The 27,683-nt window shown below is 38.6% G+C and overlaps 5 protein-coding genes across 7 annotated transcripts; 1 reads left to right on the top strand and 4 right to left on the bottom strand.

Moving 5' to 3' along the window:
* Positions 1–1,453: 1,453 nt before the first annotated feature.
* On the bottom strand, positions 1,454–7,530 carry chchd3b (coiled-coil-helix-coiled-coil-helix domain containing 3b). 2 transcript variants are annotated; one of them, XM_072434652.1, is made up of 10 exons: positions 7,320–7,530; positions 5,793–6,774; positions 4,887–5,378; positions 4,494–4,608; positions 3,854–4,034; positions 3,726–3,740; positions 3,496–3,579; positions 3,182–3,252; positions 2,973–3,108; positions 1,454–2,579 (listed from the first exon to the last, which is right to left on the bottom strand). In XM_072434652.1, the coding sequence occupies exons 1-10, from the start codon at positions 7,392–7,394 to the stop codon at positions 2,556–2,558; spliced, it is 2,175 nt and encodes a 724-aa protein (XP_072290753.1). In that variant the 5' UTR covers positions 7,395–7,530; the 3' UTR covers positions 1,454–2,555. The 2 variants fall into 2 exon arrangements, with proteins under 2 accessions (XP_072290753.1, XP_072290754.1); XM_072434653.1 differs by lacking the exon at positions 3,726–3,740.
* Positions 7,531–8,095: 565 nt separating this feature from the next.
* slc35b4 (solute carrier family 35 member B4) lies at positions 8,096–10,858 on the bottom strand. 2 transcript variants are annotated; one of them, XM_072435197.1, is made up of 10 exons: positions 10,674–10,858; positions 10,216–10,329; positions 10,033–10,135; positions 9,896–9,945; positions 9,719–9,800; positions 9,587–9,650; positions 9,361–9,470; positions 9,211–9,286; positions 9,067–9,142; positions 8,099–8,556 (listed from the first exon to the last, which is right to left on the bottom strand). In XM_072435197.1, the coding sequence occupies exons 1-10, from the start codon at positions 10,748–10,750 to the stop codon at positions 8,307–8,309; spliced, it is 1,002 nt and encodes a 333-aa protein (XP_072291298.1). In that variant the 5' UTR covers positions 10,751–10,858; the 3' UTR covers positions 8,099–8,306. The 2 variants fall into 2 exon arrangements, with proteins under 2 accessions (XP_072291297.1, XP_072291298.1); XM_072435196.1 differs by having other exon boundaries at positions 8,096–8,556; positions 9,896–10,135.
* A 638-nt stretch (positions 10,859–11,496) lies between these two features.
* Positions 11,497–14,223, top strand: golt1bb (golgi transport 1Bb). The gene is made up of 5 exons (XM_072435198.1): positions 11,497–11,668; positions 12,100–12,191; positions 12,283–12,461; positions 12,539–12,620; positions 13,745–14,223. Exons 1-5 carry the CDS (start codon positions 11,644–11,646, stop codon positions 13,781–13,783), a joined length of 417 nt encoding a protein of 138 aa, XP_072291299.1. The 5' UTR covers positions 11,497–11,643; the 3' UTR covers positions 13,784–14,223.
* A 2,868-nt stretch (positions 14,224–17,091) lies between these two features.
* On the bottom strand, positions 17,092–21,765 carry ldhbb (lactate dehydrogenase Bb). Its single transcript, XM_072435372.1, has 8 exons — positions 21,600–21,765; positions 21,067–21,200; positions 19,753–19,870; positions 18,880–19,053; positions 18,297–18,470; positions 17,827–17,944; positions 17,621–17,744; positions 17,092–17,280 (listed from the first exon to the last, which is right to left on the bottom strand). Exons 1-8 carry the CDS (start codon positions 21,652–21,654, stop codon positions 17,113–17,115), a joined length of 1,065 nt encoding a protein of 354 aa, XP_072291473.1. The 5' UTR covers positions 21,655–21,765; the 3' UTR covers positions 17,092–17,112.
* A 1,283-nt stretch (positions 21,766–23,048) lies between these two features.
* On the bottom strand, positions 23,049–26,927 carry tmpob (thymopoietin b). The gene is made up of 6 exons (XM_072434900.1): positions 26,328–26,927; positions 26,088–26,205; positions 25,684–25,833; positions 25,241–25,347; positions 25,051–25,157; positions 23,049–24,887 (listed from the first exon to the last, which is right to left on the bottom strand). Exons 1-6 carry the CDS (start codon positions 26,559–26,561, stop codon positions 24,506–24,508), a joined length of 1,098 nt encoding a protein of 365 aa, XP_072291001.1. The 5' UTR covers positions 26,562–26,927; the 3' UTR covers positions 23,049–24,505.
* Positions 26,928–27,683: the final 756 nt, after the last annotated feature.

Genomic DNA, 27,683 nt, shown 5'->3' with positions numbered 1-27,683 from the left:
ACAACAGGTAACTTAGCATAAGTGATTAAAAAGTCTTATTTTAAGGACTGAACTGGGATTACCAAAACCCATAGGCTAAATATTGTCATAAGGAATCAATTGAATTGATTAAGTGATCATTCTATTGTTGTATTGCGCAACAACAAAAAGTTAATTATAGTTTTCTGGTAATCATGGATAAATTTATAGTAGTTGTAGTAGTAGTCATAGGCCTATACCAGATCAAGTAAAATCTAGTTTACTTGATTTTAAGCTCTCATTCTCCTTTTCTTTTAAGAGGCAGTGGATACAAAGTGAAGTGCCTATACATTTAGAGACATTACAATGTGGGAAAAGACAGACGGACATATACATAAGCGATTCCAGATTGTCTCGATTATAATTTCCTATTAAAAATACAACAACAATAATGATAATAATAAATATATAAATAAAACAAATAATGCAAATTATAATAGTAGTGTCTTTAAGCCAGGCTCTGACATCACATAATGTATAACTTTCCCTTTTGCCTCCATTCTGGGATTTACTTTACAATAAAAGGTCACAACCAGGCCACAACTAAATGTACCGGTAATTGAGTATATTGTGATGTCATTCATTCCTTTTAGAGTTTGTCATCAATACTTTCCTTGAATAGACAGAGACAGTGAAGCTGCTCGTCGGTCGGAGTGAGCACTGAAGGAATCAGTCCAGTTTCTCCTGCAGCGAGCGTCTTTGATATCTGATCCCTCTTACTCAGCAGAGTGATTACACATTTATTATGTACATTTGTCAGATAATTACCACTTGTATTTTTAGTGTAGTGACACACGTAAAAAAGACTGATATTCTTATTCGTATTTCAAATGATAAATAATTAGACACGGATTCTCTGATTGGGTGAAATGGAAGCGTGCATGAAGCTGCTCCTCAGGCCAACACTTCATGCTGAAGTAAGATATGATTTAGGGGTATTACATTGATGATTGTTTATATGCATCTCTCTTTATATTTGGTTAATAATTTGATATTATATTGTTTACTTAAAAACCCATGGCAGGCTTGGACAATAAACCTTCACATTAGCTGTTCTGCTGTGTGTCATTGTCATGTATTCGATTGGAGATGCTACAATGGCTTTGAACTTTACAAACATTTATGAATATTACGAACTCTTAATATAACATGATAAGGAAGAACTAAAAATAAAAAACAAAATCTGGCCCAAAAGCTTTCTGGACAGGAGCACCGGCGGGAGCACAACTTCATAACCTTTAATATAATGTTATTTTGTTGAAGCCCATAGCTCTTAACGTATGTATATTTTAAAAATCACACAGTCTATTTTGTATAATTTTTGTAAATTTATTGAGGTAATTTATCCATGCATCGTCATGTTTTAAAATGCAGTTTCATCAATACAACATTTAGATGAAACCTGAAAAAATACAGAGGCCCTTTTCCCTATGTCCATTAACACTTGATACATGTCGAATAGTAATAATAGGTTTTGAAAACTCAAGGCAAACAATACAACAATTAGATCACACAAGTACATTCTAAATAAAATTCCTGTATTGCCAAAAAAAGGGAAAATACTGTACTGTTGCAGGTTTTATTTTGGTTTTGGCACAGTTGGTTGTATGAAGTGTAGGTAAACCAGGGGATGTGTCACAGTAAAAGTGTCTTATAGCAGTGCCCAGTATTTTAGCTATATATTGAATGCATGCATCGACCGGGGATAACATAATCATCACCTGTTGCCCATTATTAGTCACCACAAAGATTTTATGAATCAATTGTTAGGGATCACAATTTGCCCCATGTCCTAAAACTAAATCCTTATGCTTGAGAACAAGGGTAAAGAGGACCACCTCATGGACCTCATGGAAGTTGCAAAAAACAGCTGTAAAACAGGTGCTCTTTGGTAGAGGGGATGTCAATATATAAAAAATATAAAACACAAAGGCACTAGCTTATAATCACCAATATAACCAATAGGGCATTTCCACATGTGGAAAGTGAACCTGTAAATCCAAAAACATTCTAGATGTATACACTTAAAGGCACTAAATAGCCTGGATTGAAGGAGGACCTCGATTTCACTGTGTTTTTATTATAGTATTTGATTCAGTCTTTTACTTTGTAGATGTTGGGACTTACACTACCATCTAGTGGTGTGTTTTAGTCCCTGCGCAAATTCACTTCCCACGTTACCAGGTGGAAATATCCTATTGGTGGAACACTTGTATATAACATCACATGGTTCTTTTGAATTCTGTTTGTCCCCCTGATGAACCGTGTTGGGGCTCAGTGAGGTCCATTGAGACATGCCGTCATTATTAAAAGGCATTTTAATTATAAGAGAGTGCCTTGGTTTTTGGTATTTTTTATACATTTTTATGCTTCTTCATTTTTATGAACACAAAATGGGCCGTTCCCTTTTACACTATAACAAAGAGATAATCTGTCTTGCCATAACTTAACTAACTATAAATAACTGGTCAAACTGTGATAACTGTGTCATCCTACTTCGCAGAAAAGCAGCAGTCCTTCTTGCATTAATCTTCATCTTAGCCTCTGGTGCTCATCTTATCCTTCAAAGACAGAAAGAATAATAAAATGATTAAAACATATATTTACAATATTGTATACAATATTTTGATCCCCCAAACATCCTGGAGTCTACATTTTCTACGACCTAATATGGAAAGCAAACGTGCTGAAGAAGCCCAGCATTTTTTATTGGATATGTCAAATGTTAAAGCTAAATGAGTATTGCAGATTATTAGGGAAGGGACAAGCTCTCATGCCACAAGATAAAATTGTTACACATATAAAATTATATTTTTTCCATGTGCTCTCAGGGAAACGTGTCCCACCCTGTATTACATTATGCTATTTATGACTACAGCACCCATTCATTTGCTCATTTTCTGCTGTCTGTTACTTATGACATCGATAAATAGGTAAAAGCAAAAGTAACTCACCACCTTGACTTTGTTCACACACTGCATGTAGGCAGAGGCAATGCCAGAGCAGGAAAGAGTTTTCCCTGGGTTTTCCTGATAACACTTCAGGATCTGACTCTGTAGATCCCCACACACCGGCTGGATATTGACACGACTGCGGAAAAAAACAATCTAAAGTCACTGCATGTTAACATATTGTTTCATTTGACAATTTTTATACAACTTACGCAAAACGATTGTGTGTCTCTTCTTTGCCTTTCTGGAAACTATCAGCTGTCACTTTGTAAAATTGTGAACACTAAAAAAATGAAACACATTCCATTTGATAATACAAACAAGTAAAACATTATAATTCTACAGTCTTTTGTGATTAAAGCCCAGCCATGCAACTACAGAACTATTGCTCCTTTTTGCAGATGCACAACTATTCAATGATCAAGAGTCTTCGAGTTTATTTTTTTTTCTTTAAATACTATATATTCTGTAGTACTCAAGACAGGAGTGTGAGGCATTGGAAATGGGACAAAAAAAACGTACATACCTTTGATTCTAATTTTGCAATATGTTGATTGTAGAGAGTGTCTCGTTTCTTCATCTCTTCCTCTCTCATCTCCAGTTTATGAGCCTGTGTGAGTCCAAAGGTTTTGCAATGATCAGAATATCTGCAGTCCATCATTTAAAAAAACAAAAACCTTCAGCCCAACAACATTGCGGCAGTTGGAGAGAAGATAAAGAAGATAGAACCCCATGCAAAGGTCGTACCCGCCTTACCTTAAGTTCCATCCACTGAAAGAAGCCACACGAGCAAGAAAGAAAAAGATACGATCAGAGAAAGAGTATTTTCATGTATTGGAGAGATTCTTGCACAAATACATGCAGTTTTGTAGCTAAATACTCACATAAAGCTGCACCATCAGTTTCTCGTCCTCTGTCTTCATGCGCTCCTTGGCGATGGACTGCGTAAGGTTCTCCATGTACGCCGCTTTCTCCGCCTCCAGCGTCTGCTTCACCTGCTGCTCCACCTGAGCCTGAGCCGCTGCCTCTGCTTCAGCTATGGCAATTGCTCTCAGCTCCTCCAACCTTTCAAAAGACAGCAAAAGTATTAAAAAACGACAACACGCACTTAAATCACACCACATAACGTGAGGGTAGGTTTCATAGAAATTTGGATACCAGGCACCACTTTTTAGTATTTCCTTTTTATTTATTTATGCAGAAGTCACAGAAGTTTATGTGGTTTGGCTTGGTAATTACAGAAATATTAACCCTAAACCAGGAGAAACATCTGCATTTTGAATGTTTAAAGGCCAAATTCAACATAGACTTCTCAGTATTCTCAGTGTTCTTGAATATTGTGAGCGCAACCTATTCATGGGCTTTATAATGATTCAAATTAAAAGACCCTTGTCATACAAGGGTCTTTTACAAGGGTCAACAATTCAAAACAAAATATGCCGTCTTTTGAAAAGGTAAAAAAGTATACAATACTGCATTTAACAGAAAGCTGAAACCCATAAAAGAACATATGTTTTGACTCACTGTTTCTGCAGTGCTTGTCTCCTCTCAGCGATCTCTTCCTCCAAACTCAACACCAGCTCAGCTTTAATCTTCTGCCTCAGCCGATCCTCGACCACTTCAGGAGGGACTGGCTCAGCTTAAGGGAGAGTAAAAAGTGGCACACATGAGACACAATAGGTATTTTTGTATGTGTTTATAAAATATAATAATTGTTATTTGGACTTAGTCAAAATTAGTTGGCTAATTGTTACAGCCCTAATTTTGTTTGACATATTATATTGGTATTATTCTTACAAGCTGTGGGAAGAACAAATAGACAATGTGCATGTTTAAGATCAAGGTTTTACTACTTTTTATACCCTATTTTTCAGTAATACTGTTAATATCATGGTTGTAAGATGAGTGAGATCGAACCTGGGAGCTCTGATGTGACAACCGTTACTTCTTCTACAAGAGTGGGTGGAGCCAGGATCTCAGTGACCTGCTCAGAGGGTGGGGCTGGTCCTGAAGCCTTTGCAGTGGACTCTAACAGTAGCACTGCTAGTTCCACTGGAGAAGCAGGCTCAAGTAGAGGTTCAGGTGGAGACTCGAGGGACAAAACAGGGGGTGTGTCTTCAATAGTGAGAGCCAGTGCCACAGATTCACACGTAGTCGCTGCGGGTGGAGGTAAAGGCACAGCTTCAAGTGTATTAACAGTAGCAGGTGGGACATCAGCAGTAACGGGGGCAACGGGTTCAGAGGGAGGGGCTAAAACAGGCAATTCAACGGGTGTAGGTTCGGTGGGAGGAGCTAAAGCAACAATTTCAACAGGAGGTAAAGTGACCAGTTCAACAGGTGTAGGCTCGGGAGGAGAGGCCAAAATCACAGGTTCAACAGGTGTGGACTCAGGAGCTGGGGCTAAAACAGGTAGTTCAATGGGTGTAGGTTCGGTGGGAGGAGCTAAAGCAACAATTTCAACAGGAGGTAAAGTGACCAGTTCGACGGGTGTAGGTTCGGTGGGAGGAGCTAAAGCAACAATTTCAACAGGAGGTAAAGTGACCAGTTCGACGGGTGTAGGTTCGGTGGGAGGAGCTAAAGCAACAATTTCAACAGGAGGTAAAGTGACCAGTTCGACGGGTGTAGGTTCGGTGGGAGGAGCTAAAGCAACAATTTCAACAGGAGGTAAAGTGACCAGTTCGACGGGTGTAGGTTCGGTGGGAGGAGCTAAAGCAACAATTTCAACAGGAGGTAAAGTGACCAGTTCGACGGGTGTAGGTTCGGTGGGAGAGGCCAAAATCACAGGTTCAACAGGAGTGGACTCAGGAAGTGGGGTTAAAACAGGGCCAGTGTAAATGGCAGAAGCTAAAGTAGTTAGATCAACTGGGAATGATTCAGGAGTCTGGGCTAAAATGATAGTTTCATCAGGTGTAAGCGCTTCAGGCGAAGCTACATCTAAGGTATGGATAGGTGGTGTATCAACCAGTAAGGCGGCAGGTTCTGAAAGAGTTGACTCAAGGGGAGATGCTAAAATCACTGGCTCTAGAGGTATGGCTTCAGTGGGTTGGGCTAAAATAGGTGTAGATTCAATGGGAGGAGCTAAAACCACTTGTTCAACAGGTGTGGGTTCTGGGGAAGGAGTCAAACGATCGGCGGGTGGGGTTACACTAGCTGGCTCGATGGGTAGAGAAAACACAGTTGGTTCTCCTACAAGTGGCAAAGAGGGAGGTTCTGGTTCAACAACTGGGGGAGGTGGAGGTGCCAGCTCCATGACAGATGGAGGAGGAGGTGGTGGCACATATTCTGCTATTGTTACAGGAATGGGACAAGTTTGTTCCTCATAACAAGGTGGTGAAATTGGCTCAGTAATGCTTGGAGGTGGAGATGCAAGCTCTGGAGTTGGCTCTACAGTTTTGATTGCAGGAATTGGAGGAGATTCAATTATTGATGGTGGAGGAGTTGGCACCGGGTCGGCAGCAGGCGGAGGTAGGTCTACAGGTGTTTCTATAGGTGTCGATGGGGAAGGTGCAGTTATGGGTGTGGCTTTGGGCTCAGGTATGGCCTCTACAGTAGGAGGGGGAAGGGAGTGAAAATGTACAGGTGGGGGAGGGACTAGCTTAACAGGTGGTGGCTGTGGAGGTGTAGTGTCTAAAGATGGAGCAGCAGCAGTTAGGACGTCCTGAGCGGGTGGAGGAGTCAGGAGTGGGAGGAGATCATGGACTGAGGCCGGCGTTTCAGGTTTAGCAGGAGGTGGTCCGCTCTGTGGAGGTGGTGGAGTGATGACCTTTGAAGACTGGCGCATTCTGTTTATTACTCGATCTGAAACCTGAGAAAAAAAGAAATAGTTAGTAACATGACATCGACATTGGCCCAAGCAATATTAAGTCTGCTTTTGTTAAATGTGTTATATTAAAGAGTCACTTTTGTATTTAAACAAAGCTTGTCTTACCAAGCATTATATCTTTGGTTCATCTTTATCATGACATAGTAATAATATAATAACACAGAATTCCCACATAGAATAGTTACACAATGGTTATGCATCCAAAATAACTAAATATGTTTCTTCAATTTCTTCAAACACCAGTTTAAATTGTGTCAGTATATTTTTTCCCCCCAAAACATTACATAGCCAACAGATTTTAGAGTTCTAGTTGATTTTTTGGGGGTTTAACTAAAATATGACAACAAAGCCGACAAGTTTCATTAATTTAAAGGTGAAGTGAGCCAGTCAGTGGTACAAACGATCACAGTATTATTGCGTTTACGCCGCTGCAGAAAAGGCATGCACAACTATTTCTCATATTACCGGAGCGCTCTGGTGTTACTGTTGCAGCCGCATATAAGTTCGCAGGCTTCTCTTTTACTCACCCGAATGCCCTTCACAAAAGTCACTCCACTCGCCTCTTCTCCCGGAGCAAACTGACTCGGGCCATTTCCCCCCATCCGGCCCCGGAGCGTCCCCGCAGAAGATAAACTAGTTAATGGGAATTATTCAATCTACAACGTGCGTCTATAAACCAGCACGAGTCCAGTGTTATCACGGCTGCAATGGCCTGCCCCGCCCACCAAAGCTTCAACAACGACTGTTCCGATTGGCTGAAGCCCAACAACGCCTTCTCTGATTGGATAATGTGGCTTAAATTGCTCGGCGTGAAAGAACATAATGTCCCGGTTGGAATATTTGCCCAATACAAGAACCGAATTTGTCTCAAATACACGAATTATATTATGAAGGAGGAGTTAATTAGTTTAAAAGGACATATAGTCTACACACAGCAGTTAATGATTTGCAATCATGTTTGCCATGTGGACAACTAGGGGGGAAATCTAATGTAGGTTTTCTGTGTGCTAAAATGACCCATGATGCACTGCTTTACACAAAAATAAATACATTTGATCATCCAATTATTGGTGTTATCATTTTATTTACAATAAAATGTAAGACTATTCATAAACTACTCAAAAAAGCCTGAGACAAAATATTAAAACGCCAAGAAAAATAACAAACCTCTTACCAATATTCAAGTTTCACATTTTACGACAATTGTGACCTTAACCCATTACTGCATAAAATGTGGGAAATTATTATTAAACATTATTTTTTCTTTCTCTTTCTAGTAAGAGAAAATAATGTAGAAAACCACACTACCCAAAGTATTTTTTTTAACAAACAGATCATAATAAAATTGCATAAACATCAGCAAATAATGAGGAAAATAAAACAGGAAAAGGGAGTGTTTCTTTCCAGTGTTATTGGCTATCAAACTTGCATGATTGTGTAAAACACTGGACTAGCAGACCTATTCCTAAATCTTTACAAGTATATTTCTTTTTTAAAACAAATAACTAAATCTTTCACTCCTTTTTCTTCTCTTTGGCGGGTGGTCCAAGTAGGGCTATATGTAAACTGCTCAAGACCTCTGTGTACAGAAGGGTACCCAAAAAGACCACAGCGGTGCCGACCCAGTGCCACACAGTAAAAGGGTTTTGGAAGTAAAGGATGGAGAAGATTAGGCTCAAAAACTTTCTCAATGTCACGACCAAAGTGACTGTGAGTGATGCACACTCTGTGGTCAAGATGAAGACGCCACGAATGCACACGTATCTGAAAAAAGCTGGTTAAGGTTATTTTTACTGTATTAACTTAATTTATGTTACCAGTTTAGTTAAAGATAGAACTGGATAATGGCAATCAAACATACAATATACAAGTTAAGCGATATACACACATTCTTAAAAAAATAAGTCCTTCTCTTTTTTAGTTCTGCCAAACATCTTTATATTCTCTATTAACTGTAAATTATGTTTGTGTTATGTTAAATACAGGAAACCTATTTGCATGACTTTTTTGCCCTAACATAACCAAACATGAAATAACTATGTTATAAGTAATATCAATATGGAGTTATATGGTTAATCTTGAAATAGGAACATGTATTGTCATCAAGTGTAGTAATGATAGTAAACTATGTACAGATTATATTACTTGATTCTAGTACAAAAAATACTTTTTTGCTTTATCAAACTGCATTTACACAAACAGCAACTATTATTATTATTATTATTATTATTATTATTAGCAATTAGGGTGCTATAAATATGTTTTAAAGGATACTGTGTAATGACATTCATAAATAGGTAGAACCACATTATGGGCACAGTCAGTCCGACCACTGGAACCGTCATGGGAGCTAAAAAAGAACAAATATTTAGAGTATGTGAGAATGTAAATGTACTGCTACAAAAAACGATTACATACTGCTCTGGCTGAAATAAACACAGTGTCTGTAGATGTCGGTGGAGAGCAGCAGGAAGCCAGGAAGGGGCAGGCAGTGCTGAGAAGAGAGAAAACCGTTATTATAAAGTTACAAACACAAAAAAGACCCTATATGTGGACTGTGCAGCTTACGTTATAAAACAGAGCTTCTTTGGAGTGTTTTCCATATTGCTTATACAAAGTCTCCTGAAAAATCCCCATCCTTGCCGACATCAGCAGAGCAAAAGTCAGCATCGCAATGCCTAAAATAGAAATCATACATTCACTGAGGTGAAGGCCTTTGGTGGCTTGGGTTGAAAAACTACTTAAATTACTGCTTTGTTTTTCTTCCTATGGTCATTCTTAAATACAAACAGACCTATAAGCCAGTGGACAAATGCATAAACACTTTCGTCTTCAGATCCCTCATTGGCAAGATTTTGCTAGAATGAAAATAATATTTTAATGAAGAGAAAAACATTAAATGGCTGATGAGAAACTTAGTACTTACCATTTGTTTGGCTGACATAATTGTGCATATGAAAATGCCAAGGGATACTAATGCTATAGAAAGATATTTGCTAGTAGAATACCTGTAAGCATTATTAATATGTAATTATTTGAGGACTGATGAATTATTTTTCTATTTTACCTTACATGAAAAGGTAAAGTAAATTATTTGAGATACCTTTTCTTCAGGATAATTATCCCAAGGATCATATTGGCAATAAGTGACCCCTGCAGACAGAGAAAGTAGGTCAACTCTGAAACTATGTCTTGCATGTAGAAAAGACGATGAGATAAAAATAAAGTGTTGAAACTTACAGATCTGAAGATCATGTGTAGTGGCATGGCAATATTGAAGTTCAGTGCATAGTTGTTGACCACACTCACAAAGAAGAACATTGTTACCATAATGACATAGTTGCTGAAAGAATTAAAAAAGGTGTGTTATATTCCTGCATCTTTTCAATACAAGCTGCATAAAACATTATAAGTACAGTTTACCTTATAGGGATGGCAGTTTTTTTCCTACCAAATTTACTTTCAAAGATAAAACCTTCCATGGCAATGAACAAAAACTGTGCAAAAGTAACAATGTTACCGCATCCTGGAAAATCTCTGAAAATTGCAACAAAGTTTGTTAATATAACAAAAAAATATATAACTATGAACAGGACTATTATTAAGCATTATACTGAAATGACCAGCATATTTTGTTTATGAACAATTTACAAACTGATTACAAGGAGAGCTATCACCAAAACATGATGCAAATGTAAAGCTGTTGTTTTGCCATAATCCTTATAACATCACAGGAAATGTAGACTAGATTATAAACAACCAGTAACCTATAGATAAGAGAAGATAACAGTAAACGTAATATTAGGCCACAGCCGCTAGTAAACCTGTGGATATTTAAGAACCATATGGCAAAATACCACAGTTCTAAGTTTGTCACTGACCTTACGAGCAGCTCAAGAAACACTACATTACTACAGCATCCAATAAATACTAAACCGATCGCAAAAGACGTCCCCATGTCGGTCCACCGATGAGATTAGTCGATGGAAAAAGAGTCACTTTAATAACTGGAGTCTTTTCACGTGCATGCTTGCACATCAGCTGTACAGTACATACAAACTACAAACCACTGCCTCAACAAACGTCTGTCGCGAGCCCCTGTACGGTGGCCCCAAGCTGGCGGTCCATTCAAGTCAATGACGGCGAATGTACGGAAGACAACACTTCCGCTTGGGCTGCTCAGTGCTCATGGGAAATGTAGTGAAAAAGCAGCTCAAGAGAAGGAAAGAAAGAAAGCGGCCTCACTCTGTCTGCTTTTAAATAGTAAAGAACGTGACTGCTTGGACTGAATATTTGTTACTACAGGTTTAGGGCCCATGGTTTAGGGTCCCCGATTGTGATACCAGTGATCATCACTTGAATACTACAATTTCTTATCATATACAATCCCAAACATGCGTTATTTTATGAAAACACTTATACCAATAAAAAAGGGATTATGAGGAGTGAATCTTTCATCCAATTTTGGATTTATAAACATGGTTTGAACTTCTGAACTTTACTGTAATGCAAATGTGGAGCACGATAGGGGGGTCCATGGGATATTTTCTGACCAATAAGGGGTCCCTGGCCTCTAAAAGATTGAGAACCCGTGAGGTAAACAACAACTACCGGTACTACTAAACATGGATCTATTACTGAATTGCAGAGTGAGTCCTCTTCATATCAACGATCTTTGGTGGAGGACGTGGCTGAAAAGACGTGGCGTAGTCTGTACGTAACTTACGTAAACCGCTAGCTCTGCCTTCGCAACTGCTACAGCATCAACAGTTTAGCCATTAACACCGTTTCCGTTTCTAGTTTTCACACGCCTTATTTAATTCCTAAACATTGTCCCGTTCTGCTGCCAAAATGATTTCACTTACGGATTCACAAAGTAAGACTATTTCCCCTGTGTGTCATTGTGCTTTGTCTTTAGCTCCTTTTTAAAACCGAATGTATGGGCTTTTAGCTCCAACACAATTGGACGAACAACTTAAACGTCATCTTGTACAACGTGACTCTAAACTAAGCTCCTTTTACCAAATATTTTTTTAAATGTAGCCTTTAATTTTCTTTTTTTATTCTTGCTACTGTTTTGAGCACTTTTAGCCCACGTGTAACTCAAATGGTAATACCATTCAGATCCCTAACCTCTGGTCTCTGGTGCCATATGTTTAATGATATTTACACTTCAGCAAACATTACAGCCTCACTGATAAAAGAGGCAGTTTAATAACATTTGCATCATCACTGAAATGAAACTACTTTTATTTTATTATAAGCCTGCATAAAGTGTTTGACATAATGTTCCATCTCTGTCCACAGAAATTGGGATGGGGTTGACAGGTTTTGGGGTCTTCTTCCTCTTCTTCGGGATGATGCTGTTTTTTGATAAAGCGCTTCTCGCAATTGGAAATGTAAGTTGACGATTCGCAACCTCACAGTTCTCCCTTTCTTTTGACTGAATAATCATTTCACATAATTGTCTTTTTCTCACTCCATTTCCAGATCCTGTTTGTGTCCGGCCTTTCCTTTGTCATTGGTTTGGAGCGGACTTTTAGATTTTTTTTCCAGAGACACAAGGCTAAAGCCACCGGTTTTTTCCTGGGAGGAGTGTTTGTGGTGCTGATTGGCTGGCCCATTGTAGGAGTAGTACTGGAGATCTACGGTTTCTTCCTCCTGTTTAGGTCAGTTGATTCACAAAGAGCCACTTCTAACTAAACACTGTCTGTTTTTATGTTGACCTCTCCTATGTTTCCTACAGGGGATTCTTCCCTGTGGCTGTGGGCTTTATCAGACGTGTTCCTATTCTTGGGTCTCTGCTTAGTTTACCTGGAATACGCTCTGTAAGTATTCTACAGAAAATATCCTCTTAATAGATGCCGACCATCAGCGTAGAAAGAATTAATGTAAAGAAATATCTAGGAGTCCTCAATGACGTCCTGTACATTTTCATTCAGCGCACTAGCAATTGTATTGACAGCTGCCACTTTAAACCTCAGTCTAATTCTAATTCCACTCTACCATGTGCCCTAAAATGTCAATTATAATAGACTAAAGCTGTGGGACTTCATGTAGATGTTGTTTACTGGTTTAAAATGACTGCTTCTTCTTCACCTTACTCCCTTTTGAGCACTGAAAACATCGCACAAAAAGCTTGAAACAACCAATGGAATTAAGAATAAAACACAGTTCAGTCATTCAGATTTTTTGGTCCTATCCACAAATTAGTCATTGTATTTTTTGAGCTACTTTGTTTGATCCACAAGGTTTGGGTCCAAAAGTTTGCTTCAGACGGAAAATAAGTGAAATGAATGAGTAAAGTCGGTATTGTACTTGTATTACAAAAAGGTTCGTGGTCCTGGTAGAAAGTACCTGCCCCAGAGCAAGAGCTGAAAAACGTTCTCAGGGTGTGGTTCCAGTCCTCCAGTGTGGCAAACGCATTAAAATTGGGAGTGGAACAAAAAAATAAAACGGAACAGGAACTGAAAAAGGTTCCCTATGGTTTCGCAGAGCAGTCACATCCTGTCCTGGGCAGCTGTGGCTTTGAGCGGGACTGGAAAGTGAATGAGAATAAGGATCTATGCATGTGCCATTATTTAAGGATTCTTATTCTGATTAATATAATACCAACACATTATTACACCCTTTACTGTTATCATTTCACTCTGCAGTATCAGTCCAACGTTTTTCCACACCTTTGCAGGTTTCACTGGCACTTTTTATGTATTATGATTCAAAATATGTTTATTCTTGTTCTCCTTAACAACACCGCATCCAACCAAGTGAGTTTGTAGCTGAGTGAAGTCGAGACATCAGATAAATGAAGCTCTCACCTGTCATGTTGCCTCTGAGGAGCGCTTAAACTAGACTATAAAAGACTCTCAGTAACATCTACTTTAACAGCGTTAGTCTATTTGCATATTGCATTACAACATTTACAATTGTTACCTTTTGTGCTTTTTTGCAGCTCGTCGACAAGATTGGAGAGAGCAATGCCATGGTATAACGGCTGCTTTGCTTTTACGAAGGCATTTTCAAGCTGGGACCTTAAACTTTGGTCATTGCCCCTCAACTAAAACAGCACTGACGATGCTGAAAAATGTACATTCAGAGACATTTGATGAGTATTTTTGGCTTCTTCTGTGAAAAGGAGAGAGTTCTACGCTTTGCCACTGGATAACAACATACACTTTTATTTTAAAAGACTGAAGACTTGTTTTGTATCATTCCAGTTTGTTATTTAAAGACTGCTGCCTATGGACCACTGGGTGAACTGTTACTGTACACACTCCCCATTGGACTGGTTCATGTCTGTTGTTACTAGAATAATGTAAAAATAAAGAGCTAAATGTTGCTTGAATATAAAAACATAGGAGGTCAAGTTGGACATTTTACTGTTAACTTTTGTAAATACATACTTGGAATAAAGTGTGTGAACTTTTTAGTCACGTGTTCTTTGTACCATGTGTTTGAAACCGTATTATAAACTTTCTCTACACGTAAGCATAAATACAAAGGTTTTTAGTTATATAGGAAATATGCAAATGTATAAAATTGTAAAGCAACTTTGAGTGTATGGAAAAGACGTAACACACTGCTATTATATAACATTAATTTTACTATAGATTGTATCACATTTAAATAAATTTTACATACACAGATAATTGCAACCCAGCACAGTCTATGAAATGCAGGGTTCAAATGCAATAATAAAGCTTCCGAAATGTAAAATATAACGGTTAAAGTCCATAACACATAGGTGGACTTATGTTATCGTGTCCCCGTCTGTGACACATTCGAGGTGACATCCCGCGAATAAAATGTGAACGTATGACGCAAAATATCTGTCAGCGCGGCCGTTAGCACTTTATAAGAGTAACGTGTCCTGGTGAGGGTCCTTTACAATTGGGCCGAGACAACACTGCAGCGGGATTAACTACAAGGTAAGAAGAGGCTGGTTAAAATGTACGATTAGTTGAGTCAAGAAAAGTTAAGTCGTTAGAATTAACAATCGATGACATTTTTCTTTAATTGCCTTGTTAAATTGCTTGTGATTTTTGTTATTGATTGATTATTATTGGCTGTTGAAGTACTTCTTCCACCACTGTCAACAATTTGTACTAGTATTTTGTTACATAAAAGTACAGACACAGAGGCAAAAATGACACTGTTATTGAGAGCTATTTAAGCGCCAAATGTAGAGATAGAGATATTAATTGTGCTTTTTTTCATCATCAGAAGCGACTGAATTGATTTTTTTTTATTTTCCTTGTAATTCCTACTTTCAGACCACCATTAAACATGCTTGAAAATAACTCATTTCAGCAGGTTTCAATCTATAAGAAAAAATAAGCTTCCTTTTCAGTCCAGTTCAAAGTAGAAAGTACAAATACCTGCTTTTAGATACTTCTGTACTTTGTTGCTTTCAACACTTGTTATTGATTCATATAATGCTTCTTATTTTTTTATTTGCATTGAATAAAATTGTGTATACATGTTTAATACAGACTCCAACGATGGCTCTCATTGTGGTGCTTGTGTTGTCACTGGTTTGCCAAAGCTGGACTGCGCCACAGGTAAGATATTTGTTCGTTATTACAAAATACTGTATATTTACGGCTAAAACTGCAATGCAACGTTCATTTTTCCAGTGGAGGAACTGGACCCCCCAGGCAATGTTATATCTAAAAGGGGCACGTGAGTCTGTTCAGCAAACTCAAGACATTTAGTGAAGTAAATCAATAATAATAAATAATGTATCGTGCGTCTTTGCAGCAGGACATCGGTCTCTTGTGGAGCGCAGCAGCAGCAGAAGCAGAAGCAGAAGCACAGCCGTCGTGCCAGAGTGTCTGTTGTGATATAATTGTTTTAATAAAATATGCATGAGTTTTGTAAATACTGAATTAATTTTTTTAAGTATTATTTTACCAATTTAAGTCATAATAGTTCAGTTTGTATAATCCCAGCGCCACAAAAAACCTTAACGTATTTGTGATGGATAAATTGTAGTATAATGATGTCTGATCTTTTTACAGTGAAGTACAGCAGTGATGAGGGACTGAGGATTTCCCCCAGAATATTGAATGTTCTGCTGAGAATTATACATTAAGGTAAAGTAAAAACAAACAACATAACAAAAGAAGTAAAAAAGGAAACGCATTTGATAAAAACTAATATATATATTTTCAGGTGGAAATACTCCAAATGACTATCTCAACTACTGGTATTCATTGTAACTGTGTCAAAGTCTCTTTCTGTGTAAACGAGATGTTCCTTTTTGAGAATAAACGTCTCACATGCACGTCTCTGTAATGGAGCACAGTCAATGAGACATATTCCCTCGAGGCATTAATGAGCGCGTTCACACATTGAAGTGATTTGTGCCGCGTTAAACATCACTCAGACATCATCACCTTGTTGAAGGAGCGTCGGGTCAAACTCAGGGTGACAAAACCAGAAACCATTCATAACTCTGAGCATGTTGTCTGAAACAAATAAGTAAACATTAAATTGAAATAGAGCTTATAATAAAGGAGACTGTGGCGACTGTTCATAGTTCAGCAACAAGATACAGTACACAACATATTGCAAAAACACACACTTATTTTTGTTTGTCATATTGAAACCCTTTTGTTCAAAAAAGGCTAGAAGATTAAAATAAGAAATACAGTAGGTGAGTCAATAGAGACTTAAAAGGGGAAATTTATGGAATACATTTAATATCCATGCAAGGGAAGATACTGCATGTTTTATTTCAATGAATTTTCAAAAAAATAGAGTACACATATATAGTGACAAGTTCTGTATATATTTGGATGACAGGGGAGGAAACACATGGTACAAAATATCAAACAATATATTTCAAATTGATGATGAACAAAAACATTACTGGAGATTAGCTTTGTCAGACAAAGATATGCAAACTTTACATAAATAAAATAAATAAAATAAATAAAATAAATAAAATAAATAAAATAAATAAAATAAAATAAAATAAATAAAATAAATAAAATAAATAAAATAAATAAAATAAATAAAATAAATAAAATAAATTAAATTAAATTAAATAAATTAAATAAATAAATATTAATATAGCTCAGCATAAAACATGTCTGGATCACAAAATACAAGACATACTCTTTTTAGCCGCACATACATATTTTTAGCCCGTATTATTCAAATGTGGTAATATTACCATGGAAATATTAAGTTGGTGCAGTTATAAGTTATTATATACCCGTTTTCTGTAACTGAGACTATAAAGACAGCTATGGCAGGAGCTAGAGCTGCCTTTTATTTTTCTTTACAGAGAAGTTGTCGTTCCCTACTGTCCACTCAGAGATCCTTCAGGTCTTTCTGGATGTCCCACAGAGTGCTGGCACTGTCCTGCAGCTGCCCCACCTCTTCCTGTGTCAGAGTCATATTCACCACACTGGAAACGCCCCCTCCGTTCAGGACACAGGGCAGGCTAAGGTACACTGCCTCGCCTATCCCATACATGCCCTGGGACGCACATAGACAGGCAAAACAGTCAATGCAAATAAAGTCAAAGGAGTCATAAGAAAATCCTTTTGTAAAGTACGGGTTAGGCCTGAACAACACTATTTAGAACTGCTTGACATTTTAAACTAGATATTACAAGAAATATTAGGCTTAATGTTAATTAATCAATTTTACAATCAGAGAAAACTAAAATGCCCCCTGAATGAATCTTCATCTGTGTTTTCAATACGGCATTCAAAATATTTGTTATATAATATTAAATATGCGTATACTTTAATCAACTATTTGTGTTTATCTGCCACGTGTATTCATCGAGTGCACTAGTTCTACTGGGTTATACCTGGACCATTGTGGAGACTGGGTGGATTCGGTTCATGTTCCTCATGATGCTTTCAGTGAGGTCAGCTACACTCAGACCGATGGCCCAGTTTGTGTATCCCTTTAGTTTGATCACTTCATAGGCGCTGAAAGACAACTTTAACTTTACTCAAAGGGTATGTACAGTACAAGCAGTTAAGCAATAAAGGAAATAAAAGCCTGGCTCACCCGTCGACCACCATCTTGTGAGTCTCTTTCCAGTTCTCCTCGTCAGCTTCAGTGCCAATGTTTGGGTTCAGTGTTTGCAGATTGACTCCGGCCACGTTTGTTCCACTCCAAACAGGCACTAGATACACATACCTGTATTATTTATTTACTACACTAGATAAGGCAGGGCAATATGGCAAAAAGGATGAGAAAATCCAAATGTTTTCCTTGTATTGATCAATCGCATTTTTTATTAATTTATCGAAATAAATTAAAATAAATTCAAAATTAATCTCTTGAATATAAACAATATAGAATATGAATCTGTCATTTAACACAAAAAGGTCAAATATTTTTACTCAGTTTAAGAGCACCCAACAGTTCATTACCGGTACTCCATTGGAATATGACAGTAACATAACATAACATATAAAAAAATATCAACACCTGATTCACACAATGTATTCATCTTTCACGAGCACAAATCTTACCACTGGTGTCTCCATGTTCTCCCAGGATCCAGCCGTTGAAGCTGCTTGGGTGAATCCCCAGTTTGTCGGCAATTAAATATCGGAAACGAGCCGAATCCAAATTTGTGCCGCTGCCGATGACTCGATGCTTGGGCAGACCGCTCAGCTTCCAGGTCACGTATGTCAACACATCAACTAGAGAGAAACAAAGCAAGAACTGAACAATAACCCTACATTATTCATAATTACAGTTATTATTTCAAGGTGACTTGTCTGTGCGGTTACAAATGCATTACATTTTTCAAGCACAAATAATCAGAAATCTGTCAGAAATGTTATGGATTTAAATAATAAAATTAAGATTTCAATATTATTTATTGAAGTTGTTATTACTCATGCTAGAGAGCATTTATTTGCAATAAATGTTAAGTTTGACAAACTCTTTTACAGATGTTTTTCTGGGACGTTGAGTTTGTCAATCGTCTGGTTTAGTGCTCTAGGACTGAAAAGTGGAACTTGGATCAAGACTCACTCACTTTTATTTATTTTGTATTAGTTGACAAGGATCTCAGTAGATTCAGTCTTATATTGTAAAGTCTATTACCAGGGTTGGAGACCACTAGTATGATGCAGTCAGGGCTGTATCTGACAATTTGAGGGATGATGTGTTTGAAGATGTTCACGTTTCTTTGCACCAGGTTCAGTCGACTTTCTCCTTCTTGCTGCCGCACTCCAGCCGTCACCACGACGATGCGAGAGTTTGCACTCACTGAATAATCTATGGTGGAAGAGACAACTTCAATTTTTATTCACATTTTAACATATGGTATATCATTTCATTTACGGATCTTTCTGTTATGACAGTTGTAGTGTATGTGTCAGAATGTGCACTCGGTCATTATTTTATATAATATGGTTGATTCCACCATATTAGCACAGAATACCTGACTTTTGTCTGTTAAAAGAAGTGTTATATTGATCAATTTGTTTTTTTCCAGCAAAAACCTTTGCACATGTACACAAGTATTTCTTCTGCAAGGATGTATACTTTTTCTCTTTTATTTTCATGTATTTATTGGCAGGCGGAAATGGAAAGGTTGTGTTTGACTCTCATTTCCCCCTTTCCAATGACATAATCTGCACAATTACACAACAGGCTTGAACTTCATTGAGATACCAAGACTTCCGATGTAGACCAGATAAAACTGACAAAAGGCATTAGTGTCCAAATGGTTACTTGTTTATGCTTACATTTATTATTAGGATCCCCATTAGCCGAGCTTCACAGCCAGCTGGGGTCCTTTTAACAATGTTTTTTACAATGCACACAAAATACAACTGCAAGTATACATTCTCATTGTAGAAAAGCCTCAAATAGGTATATTAAAACTGTATTTCATTCATAGATAATTTATTCCAAAAAATATAAGTATTTTCAGTGTTAAAATACTGACTGTCAAAAAGTGAAAATACTTGCCTTTGTCTGCGATGATGGTGGGGGTTTTGAGGAACAGACTGCCGTGCTGCAGGTCCATCATCTCTCCCTTCAGTTTGTCCTCGAGCACATCCACCAAGGCCAGCTCATCCGCCAGCTCCTGCACAAGACAAAGTTGTAGGACATGTTTCCATCTGATAACTGAAAAAACACTGTTGGATGTACATTGTTTTCATCAAATCTACTCAAACACATGTATTTCTCAATTCAGTCTAGAATGGATAACGAGGAAGTGTACGTAAACATAAATTACCGTGAGGTTTATTTTGTAAGTTAGGTGTGCCTGTTTAACACGTGTGGAATGAGATTGTTAAATACACACTTGGAAGAGCGTTTAAGGTAAGTGCCAATGTCACTTCACAGCAGCTCCAGAGTGAACCCCCGGCAGAGCTCTGTTAAGAAACATTACGCTAATCCTGCATTTAGTGGATCAGCTGCTGAAGAAGTAGTGCAGCTTCTCTAGTCAACTCAAGTAAAAGCTCTTGAATTCAGAGTAGTTGTTTTACCCCAAATACAAATATTTCCATAATAGTTCAGCAAGATATATAGTAATCTAACTGAAATCGCAATTTGTGAATAGTCGCAATTTGTAAATCACAAACAACAACAACAAATGATCAATTAAAACATGCTAACCCTGTAGATTAGACCTCCACAAACATGTTCTGAAATGTATTAGTTTGGAAGATCAGATTTAAGTCTTCTCTCAAATGTTAATGCTCCTGAACATATTCAAAATGTGAACTTTGAACAGAATCCTACAGTCAAAACATCGTGAATCCAATTGTAATTGCAATGCTTGTCTGGAAAATCCACATCTCTATTGTTTTTAGACATTCACGGTGTACGTAATAAAGTCTTATTTTTGTCATTGCACAGCAGCAGCTTCTATGGGGCTCTTTAAGAAAAACAAGACTCGTGTTAAAAGTTGGTGCGGGTGTTCAAAAGTTCAAGGGCAGTGAAGAGTTAAGAGAAGCTCAGACGTTTTGGGGCAGTAATCCTGGGAAAGATTCACTTTGGTCTTATCTCATCCTGGAGAGCAGCAGCAGGAGGTGAGAAGTTAACACACTACAACCAATTGTTTTGTCTACTTATAAAAAGCTCATTTTGGTCGGTCATTGTGTGAACAGGAGCTGGTTTGGAGCTGGATATCGGGCAAAGAGCGACTATTGAACAGCACAACACCAGGTCCACTGAACCAGATCTGAAATACAACCAGGACTCAAATAGCTCCAAATAAGAATAAGAAAGAGGAGGACCAGAACCGTACTGCTGAACCTAAAAAAGACCACTCACCCGGAGCAGGATGCTGACGGCACAGGCCATGCCCACCTGCCCCACGCCCACCACCGTCACCTTGTTCCTGGGCGGCTCTGGAAGGCCCTGGAACAATGGGGTGATGAGCTTCTGGAGCGTTGCAGACATTTTCACTGAACAGACAGACAACAAAAGTCACTGAAAACAAATAAGAGAGCACTATTATGTCAGTCCTACGCTTAAATAACTGGGGGGAGTTATATAACGAAGGGCATCTTGCCTATTACTGGCCTGGTCACAGTTGCGCCAGCCTAAATTGATTTAGAGGTGGACACTGGTTGTTTGTTGACAGGACAGAAGAACCTGGGCGATGGCCAATTAAGACATAGAGACAACACACAGACACCACTCTAAACAGTTATTTCTCATCAGCTCACTCGTGAAAGCTGAAAATGTCATTCTTGACAACTTAGAGACATTTTAAGCAGCAGTGAGTAAGGAAGGTGACATGTCCTTCCTCTGCAGAGATCACCTTGAAACAAAACACTGATACAAACAGCATGGATACTTGCTTTGCTTGACGATGCTCCTGGCAGTCAAGTATATGTACCACCATGTGGTCAGCATGGTACACTGTGTGGAGATGCAAATACACTAGTGGGCATCGGCAGCAGCAGGCCTTCCTAAACACCGTCTATGGGCTCCGTTAAAAGACAGTATCCAGTCAGCTCCCTGCTCATGTGACTGTGCCGTCCTGTCCCGCACCCCTCCCCTATCCCAAACAAGATAGAAGGGTTTAATCGGATACCTAACCTGTTTAGTAATGACTGTCCTGACTACAGACAGCTAAACGCGTTACAGTAATCTCTTAACCCTATCTCCATCTGCCTCATTACACTTCAACTTGAAAGTACTCACTAAGATAAATATATATGAAGCATAGTTGTAGGTCAGATAAAGACACCTATCGTTATTATATTGTGTAATAAGTTTTTTTCTGTGAGGCACTTTGGTCTTATCTTTTGTATTCAGGTGTGATATAAAAACATATTTGATTGACAAACATATTACAACTAAATCAACCATTCACCCAGCACCATTCACTTTTGGGAACCTTGGAAAGCATTGCTCATACCAAGGCACTATGCAGCTAATAACAGGTCATATCCTGCACACACAAAAGGAATGTCAAGATTTTAAACTATGTACAAATTATATAGAAGGCCTGTGTGACCAAGCAACAACACACGATTATCATCTTTGGAGGCAGGCCAACATTTTTGAGTAGTTACTGGACACAAAGTAGTTGTAAAAGAAGAGTAACAACATTTTACATGTATGCAGTAAAAGTTGTGCTGAATGAAAGCCCACTCACCTGTTTAGTGTGAGTCTAGTAACAGTCGGGTTCTGTGGTCCAGTTCAAGTTCAGATTTGAGCTTGGTACTATGTGTCTGGTCTGGTCCCTGCTCGACCGGCGACTGCTGGATTTAATTGAATAAGCCTCTCCTTCCTCTACAACACCTCATTGTAGTGCTCTACTAAGCACAATACTAATCTAAAAAGATGAAGCAGAGAAGATGTGGGTCAGTACATAGACAAAAAATTAATTGTACATCAAATATATCTATTTACTGCATCAATGTGTAGGTCTTAGTGTAGCGCTTGTGGTGGTCAGGAATTCAATATGCATTAATACAAAGAAGCAAATGTGGCACAATAGTTTGTTTCAATTGCATTTGACCAAACAACTAAAATTTTCAAACTGTTCACTCTTCACGTACACTTTGGAGTAGTTCCCTTTTGATTATTATAATTATGGAAGCGCAAGATTAAGGTTATGCATTGCTTTCTTACTTGCTATCTAAAAGCATTCAAAAGGATCAACATTTTTGTCAACAATCTCGAGTAGAGGAAAAAATCTGAAACATTTTAGCTGCAGGGAAAAAGACTAGACAATGGCATTGATCTATTCCATTCCAAAAAGTCTATGAAGAGCTGAAAACCCATTAGAAAATCAAACATATTTTAAGAAAATGACATTTAATTCAGAATTTCATATACATGTCAAACAAAATAATACAGGTCCATGTGGGGACAATCGAGTTTATTTCATGATACACAGCCTACATTATCATAAATAAACAGATCACAAATCCTTACCCACATAACCCATGCCTTCAATCCATTTCGCTGAGCTGCCTGGTGTGAAATCTTGTTAATTGTGGCTTCTGCATGTATTGCATATTGCTTCTATATAGTTCCCCAAAATGTGCTATAAAAGGTTTTACACCCGCTTTAGAAAAATATCAAAATTAATTTGACCCACTATCGGTTTCACCTTTTGTGTTTACTAAAAACATGTAATTTTGCAGATCGGCCATATAATGGACAATTGTAGTCAGTTCAGTGGTTATGTGGGCGCACTGCATTGGCCAGTCCTGCACCGCCACGCAGGACTGAAGGAGAAGTAAACCAATTATAAAAGACAAAATATAATGATGAAAAAGCACAACAAAGCACAAAAACCCAAATCATGTAAACTCAACAGGGTACTATGGCAGGACTGAGGAAGAAATGCGTGATCGGATATTGAAGTTAGCTAAAAAAAGGAATTGTTAAGAGTGATCCGGAAAGCAGTTTTAATAATTGTGAAATGTCCTGCTGGCAAAATTTGATATCATAAAAAGTACAGTAAACTTTCTAGCTTAAAATCATCATTTGAAAAAGTGGTGATTAAATACAATGTAAGTGACCAGAATACAAATTATAAAAACAAAGCCTGTTGCTGAACATCAGTGGCTGAAAATGCACGTCGTTTGACTTTCTTCATGCGGCATGTGACCTGGCCACACCGCCCTCCCCAGCACAGAGCACATTCCCCTTTTCCACCAAGCTGGATCCGGGTTTTGGAGGAAAAGAAGTGTAAGATATTGTACCTGAGCATCATAGAAATTGGTAACTACCTACTGACCAAATGGTTAAAGCTGCACAAAAACACTTGAAGTTATGGTGGAGTTTGTAGAAGCAAAGCATGTGCTTGAAATGGAAGGGAGTCTTAAGTGCTTGCATTTATCCAGGCACTTTACCATCCGAAAACACACCAGGTACAAGAATGAAAAACTACAGTATGACTTTCAAAAATACTATCATGCATGGATAAAGTGGCCTTCTCAAATTAGCCCACATTTCTACATACACGGGTTAAATGCTCACAAAGACAAACAAACAATTTCACAGGTTAAAAACTACATAAAATGAGTCACTTCGGATGAGTTACCCAGAAGCTACTGCTGAATCCCTCAAGTGTCAGAAGGAGAGACTGAATTGGAGAGAGGAGATAAGAGCGTTCATAGATCTGTGTCTTTTGTCCAACAATGACGGGAAAGTAAGAAAAAAATAAAAATAAGCAAAGTTTGTTGTTTGGGTTGTGATGCGCTGTTGTTAAAAGATGGAGTGAACATGAGGCTGGTGCTGGTCTTCACTCTGCAGGCTGCTGCACTGCGGCCGGGGCATCTCCCCCACCGAGGCCTATGTAGGTGGCAGTGCTTTCCGCTGCCCCCTGGAGAGGGATCAGGACGCTGTCTACAAGACCTTTGAAGGCCTCAATGTGACTGCCATCCAGGTTCTGGTAAGCATAGTAGAGGCCAATGATGATGGTAATAAGCAAGAGAAGCTTGAGGAGGGTGGACAGGAAGCAACCTCGTGAAGCAGGTGCTGCGCCCGAAGAGCAACCTGCTTTGAGACACTCTGTGCGGCTCTCGGAAAGGACTGTGGTCTGAACACGGGACTCGTCCAGCCAGTACTCACTGGGCTTCAGAGGTCGGCCTGCTGCACCACGAATTGGACGCCGACAGGTTGCACTGTAAATATAAAAGCGTCAATCAATCAAATATTCTATCCTTTAAACTGCTTGTGTTGATGGCTGCCTCAAATGGGCAGTTGTTTAACAGATACACAGTAATAAGCAAAGTAATAGAAAAGATAAAAGTGACAGTAATAGATACTATCAACAACTATCATTACCTCATTCCAGGTGGTGTGCTTATTTCATTGGCAAGAATATCTTCAACCACACTTTCTGCAGACTTTTTCTCCAGTGTCTCCTCCGTAACTGTAATTTCCTCCACTATCTACAAGAACATAAAAGCTATGACTTTAGTATTGTAAAAATGTCCCCATTTGGTCAACTCATAAAAGTTTCATATTTACTTACTTTAGCCTGTCGTCTGCTGCTGGTGCGGACTGTGGTGGGGGTTTTTCCTCTGCTGCGCACAGGCTTTTCAACAACAGGGACCGGCTCTGGCTCAGGGGCGAGTGCCTCTGATGAGTGAAAACAAAAAGCTACAATTTAGTTTATAACTTACAAACAACATGTACAGTATGGCATATTTCGTTTTTGGTCAAGTAAAGATATGGAATAATATTAGATGTTGCTTTGTAATAATTTGGGAAATGCTTGTGATAATGAAAATGTCTGCACACTATTGTCTAAACTTAAACAGTATACATTGGTGGATAGCTTGGCGTGTTAAAACCTTTTCATTAACATTTTACAGACCCATTAATGTAGTGTGTCCTAGTTATTTTCTGATTATCCTAAAGACAAACTGCCTTGTGTCCATAAAGACTCCCGAGTGCACAGAGGCATAAGCTCACCATCCTCCTTGTCACTGTACTGGTCAGAGTTGGTGTTGCCATTCTGGTTACTATCGACCTTTGGTAGGATTGTGACCTCTGCAGTGGCCTCAGGCGGGGGCTGGTCCAAAAGCTTCTGCAACTTCTTCTCATACACTTTACGGGTGGAGGCTGCAGTAAAGTAAATAAAGCATGTAAGACACTTCAAAGACTCTTTAAAAAAAAAAATTGCATTACTCTTAACAGATAAATATATTGCTTGAATCGATAACAATGTAGCACACAAAGTTATATACATTTACCAATAACTGTGATATACATTTTCGTTTTAATTAAATAGCAAATGGCTTTTATGATGTTGATACCGACTATAACGTGACCACTGACTTCCAGGAGCCACAGTCTTAATTCCAGCATGAACTTACCCACGATAGGTCCGGATTCCACCCCATGCTTGGCCAGCTGTTCTTTTAGATCTTCGTCTGTGAGCTCCGTCACCTCCACTTCCTCTGTGCGGGGCTTGTCCGTCTTCTTTGTGGCTTTCTGCACAACAATGCCACATAGTTCAGAGGATTAAGTAATTAAGTGATTTAAAGCAATAGAGAGTCACAAGATATGCATCACAAACAAAACTAATCCAATCCAAGTCAATAAAATGTACTTACTCTCCCGGAGCGGCTTTTATTGGAAACCACGGGCACAGGTAACTCATCGTCGCTGGAGAAAGTGTCTGTAGGAGGACTTGTCTTGTTGTTGAGAACGGTTAAGTTCTTCAGATAGAGCTGAACGTACACTTCTTTCTTGTGCTCGCCGCTCGGAAGTGGCACATTGTTCGCCGTAAGCTCGGTCTTGAGCTTATCTTTAGTTAAAACCGACGGATCTTCCAGAAATTCTGCCATATTAAACTTCCTCTAGTTGCACTATTTTTGCCGCCCAAAGGTAACGCGGACTGACTGCCTCACCCTACAGCTACAAACAACAACACCACTAACGTGACGGAATAGCGCTGTTGTCAAACAAGGCTGGCGCCCACCACCGCCGACTTAGCTAGCAGCACAAAAAGCGATTTAGCTCAATCAATTTAGATATTAGCCGACCGATTCTACAAGAAAAAGAGGGCTCCTATTTTTCGAGATCTCGTGCAAAAGTCCGATAACAGCGAAGCAATGAAAAAAATTCTGAAATACTTGCAATTTGACTGAATTAGCTTAGCATCCAACCGGTCCACTTATCGCCGTCTGTACGCGGTCGAACAAGGCCAATAACTAAGAAGCCACGCTATTGGTCACAAGAGCATAGCATTGGGGATTCTGATTGGCTGATATGAATGGAAGCCTAGTAGGCCCCTGCCACAAAGAAACGGCTGGCTCGTTCAAATATGCGACTGAATACCGACACTGAAAGCAACATTTCAACTATTTAACCTTTTTTTGCAATTACAATCATTATCGTTTCCAGGAATATTAATTCAGACGTGAGCTTTACTACACTGCAATGCATTGCAAGCAACGAAGAAAAAACCCGAAAATGCCTTTCAGAATCAGATAATGTTTATTGCCATTGTCAGTGATCAAAATTCAATAGAAACTTGCTTTGGTGATTCGGTGCAACTTGCAGCATACAACAATGAACAATGATGAAGCAAAACATTTAATTGAGGCATGCATTAAAGAAAAACAATTTAAATGTACTATTAAGATAAAAATAGATACCATATGCTACTGCAAAATTCAACATTATTGTGTGAATGTTTAGCTTTTTAGGGGGGCTGTGTTACATCATTCTACAAACCAAGTCTTGTGATTTTAAGATTGTGGCAGAAGATGGCAGCAGCCCCTACAGCATAAAAACGCAAAGACATTGCACACCACACACCAACTCAGTGTCATATATATATATATATATATATATATATATGGCCTGGGAACGCCTCGGGATCTCCCCGGAAGAACTGGAGGAAGTGTCTGGGGAGGTCTGGGAGTCCCTGCTATATATATATATAAACAGGCCAACATAGGTTA

Source organism: Eucyclogobius newberryi, unplaced genomic scaffold (assembly GCF_026437365.1).
Source record: "Eucyclogobius newberryi isolate DKJ021-1_F unplaced genomic scaffold, fEucNew1.0.hap1 SCAF_7, whole genome shotgun sequence".
NCBI classification, from domain to species: domain Eukaryota; kingdom Metazoa; phylum Chordata; class Actinopteri; order Gobiiformes; family Gobiidae; genus Eucyclogobius; species Eucyclogobius newberryi.
This window is presented reverse-complemented; position numbering and strand designations above follow the sequence as displayed.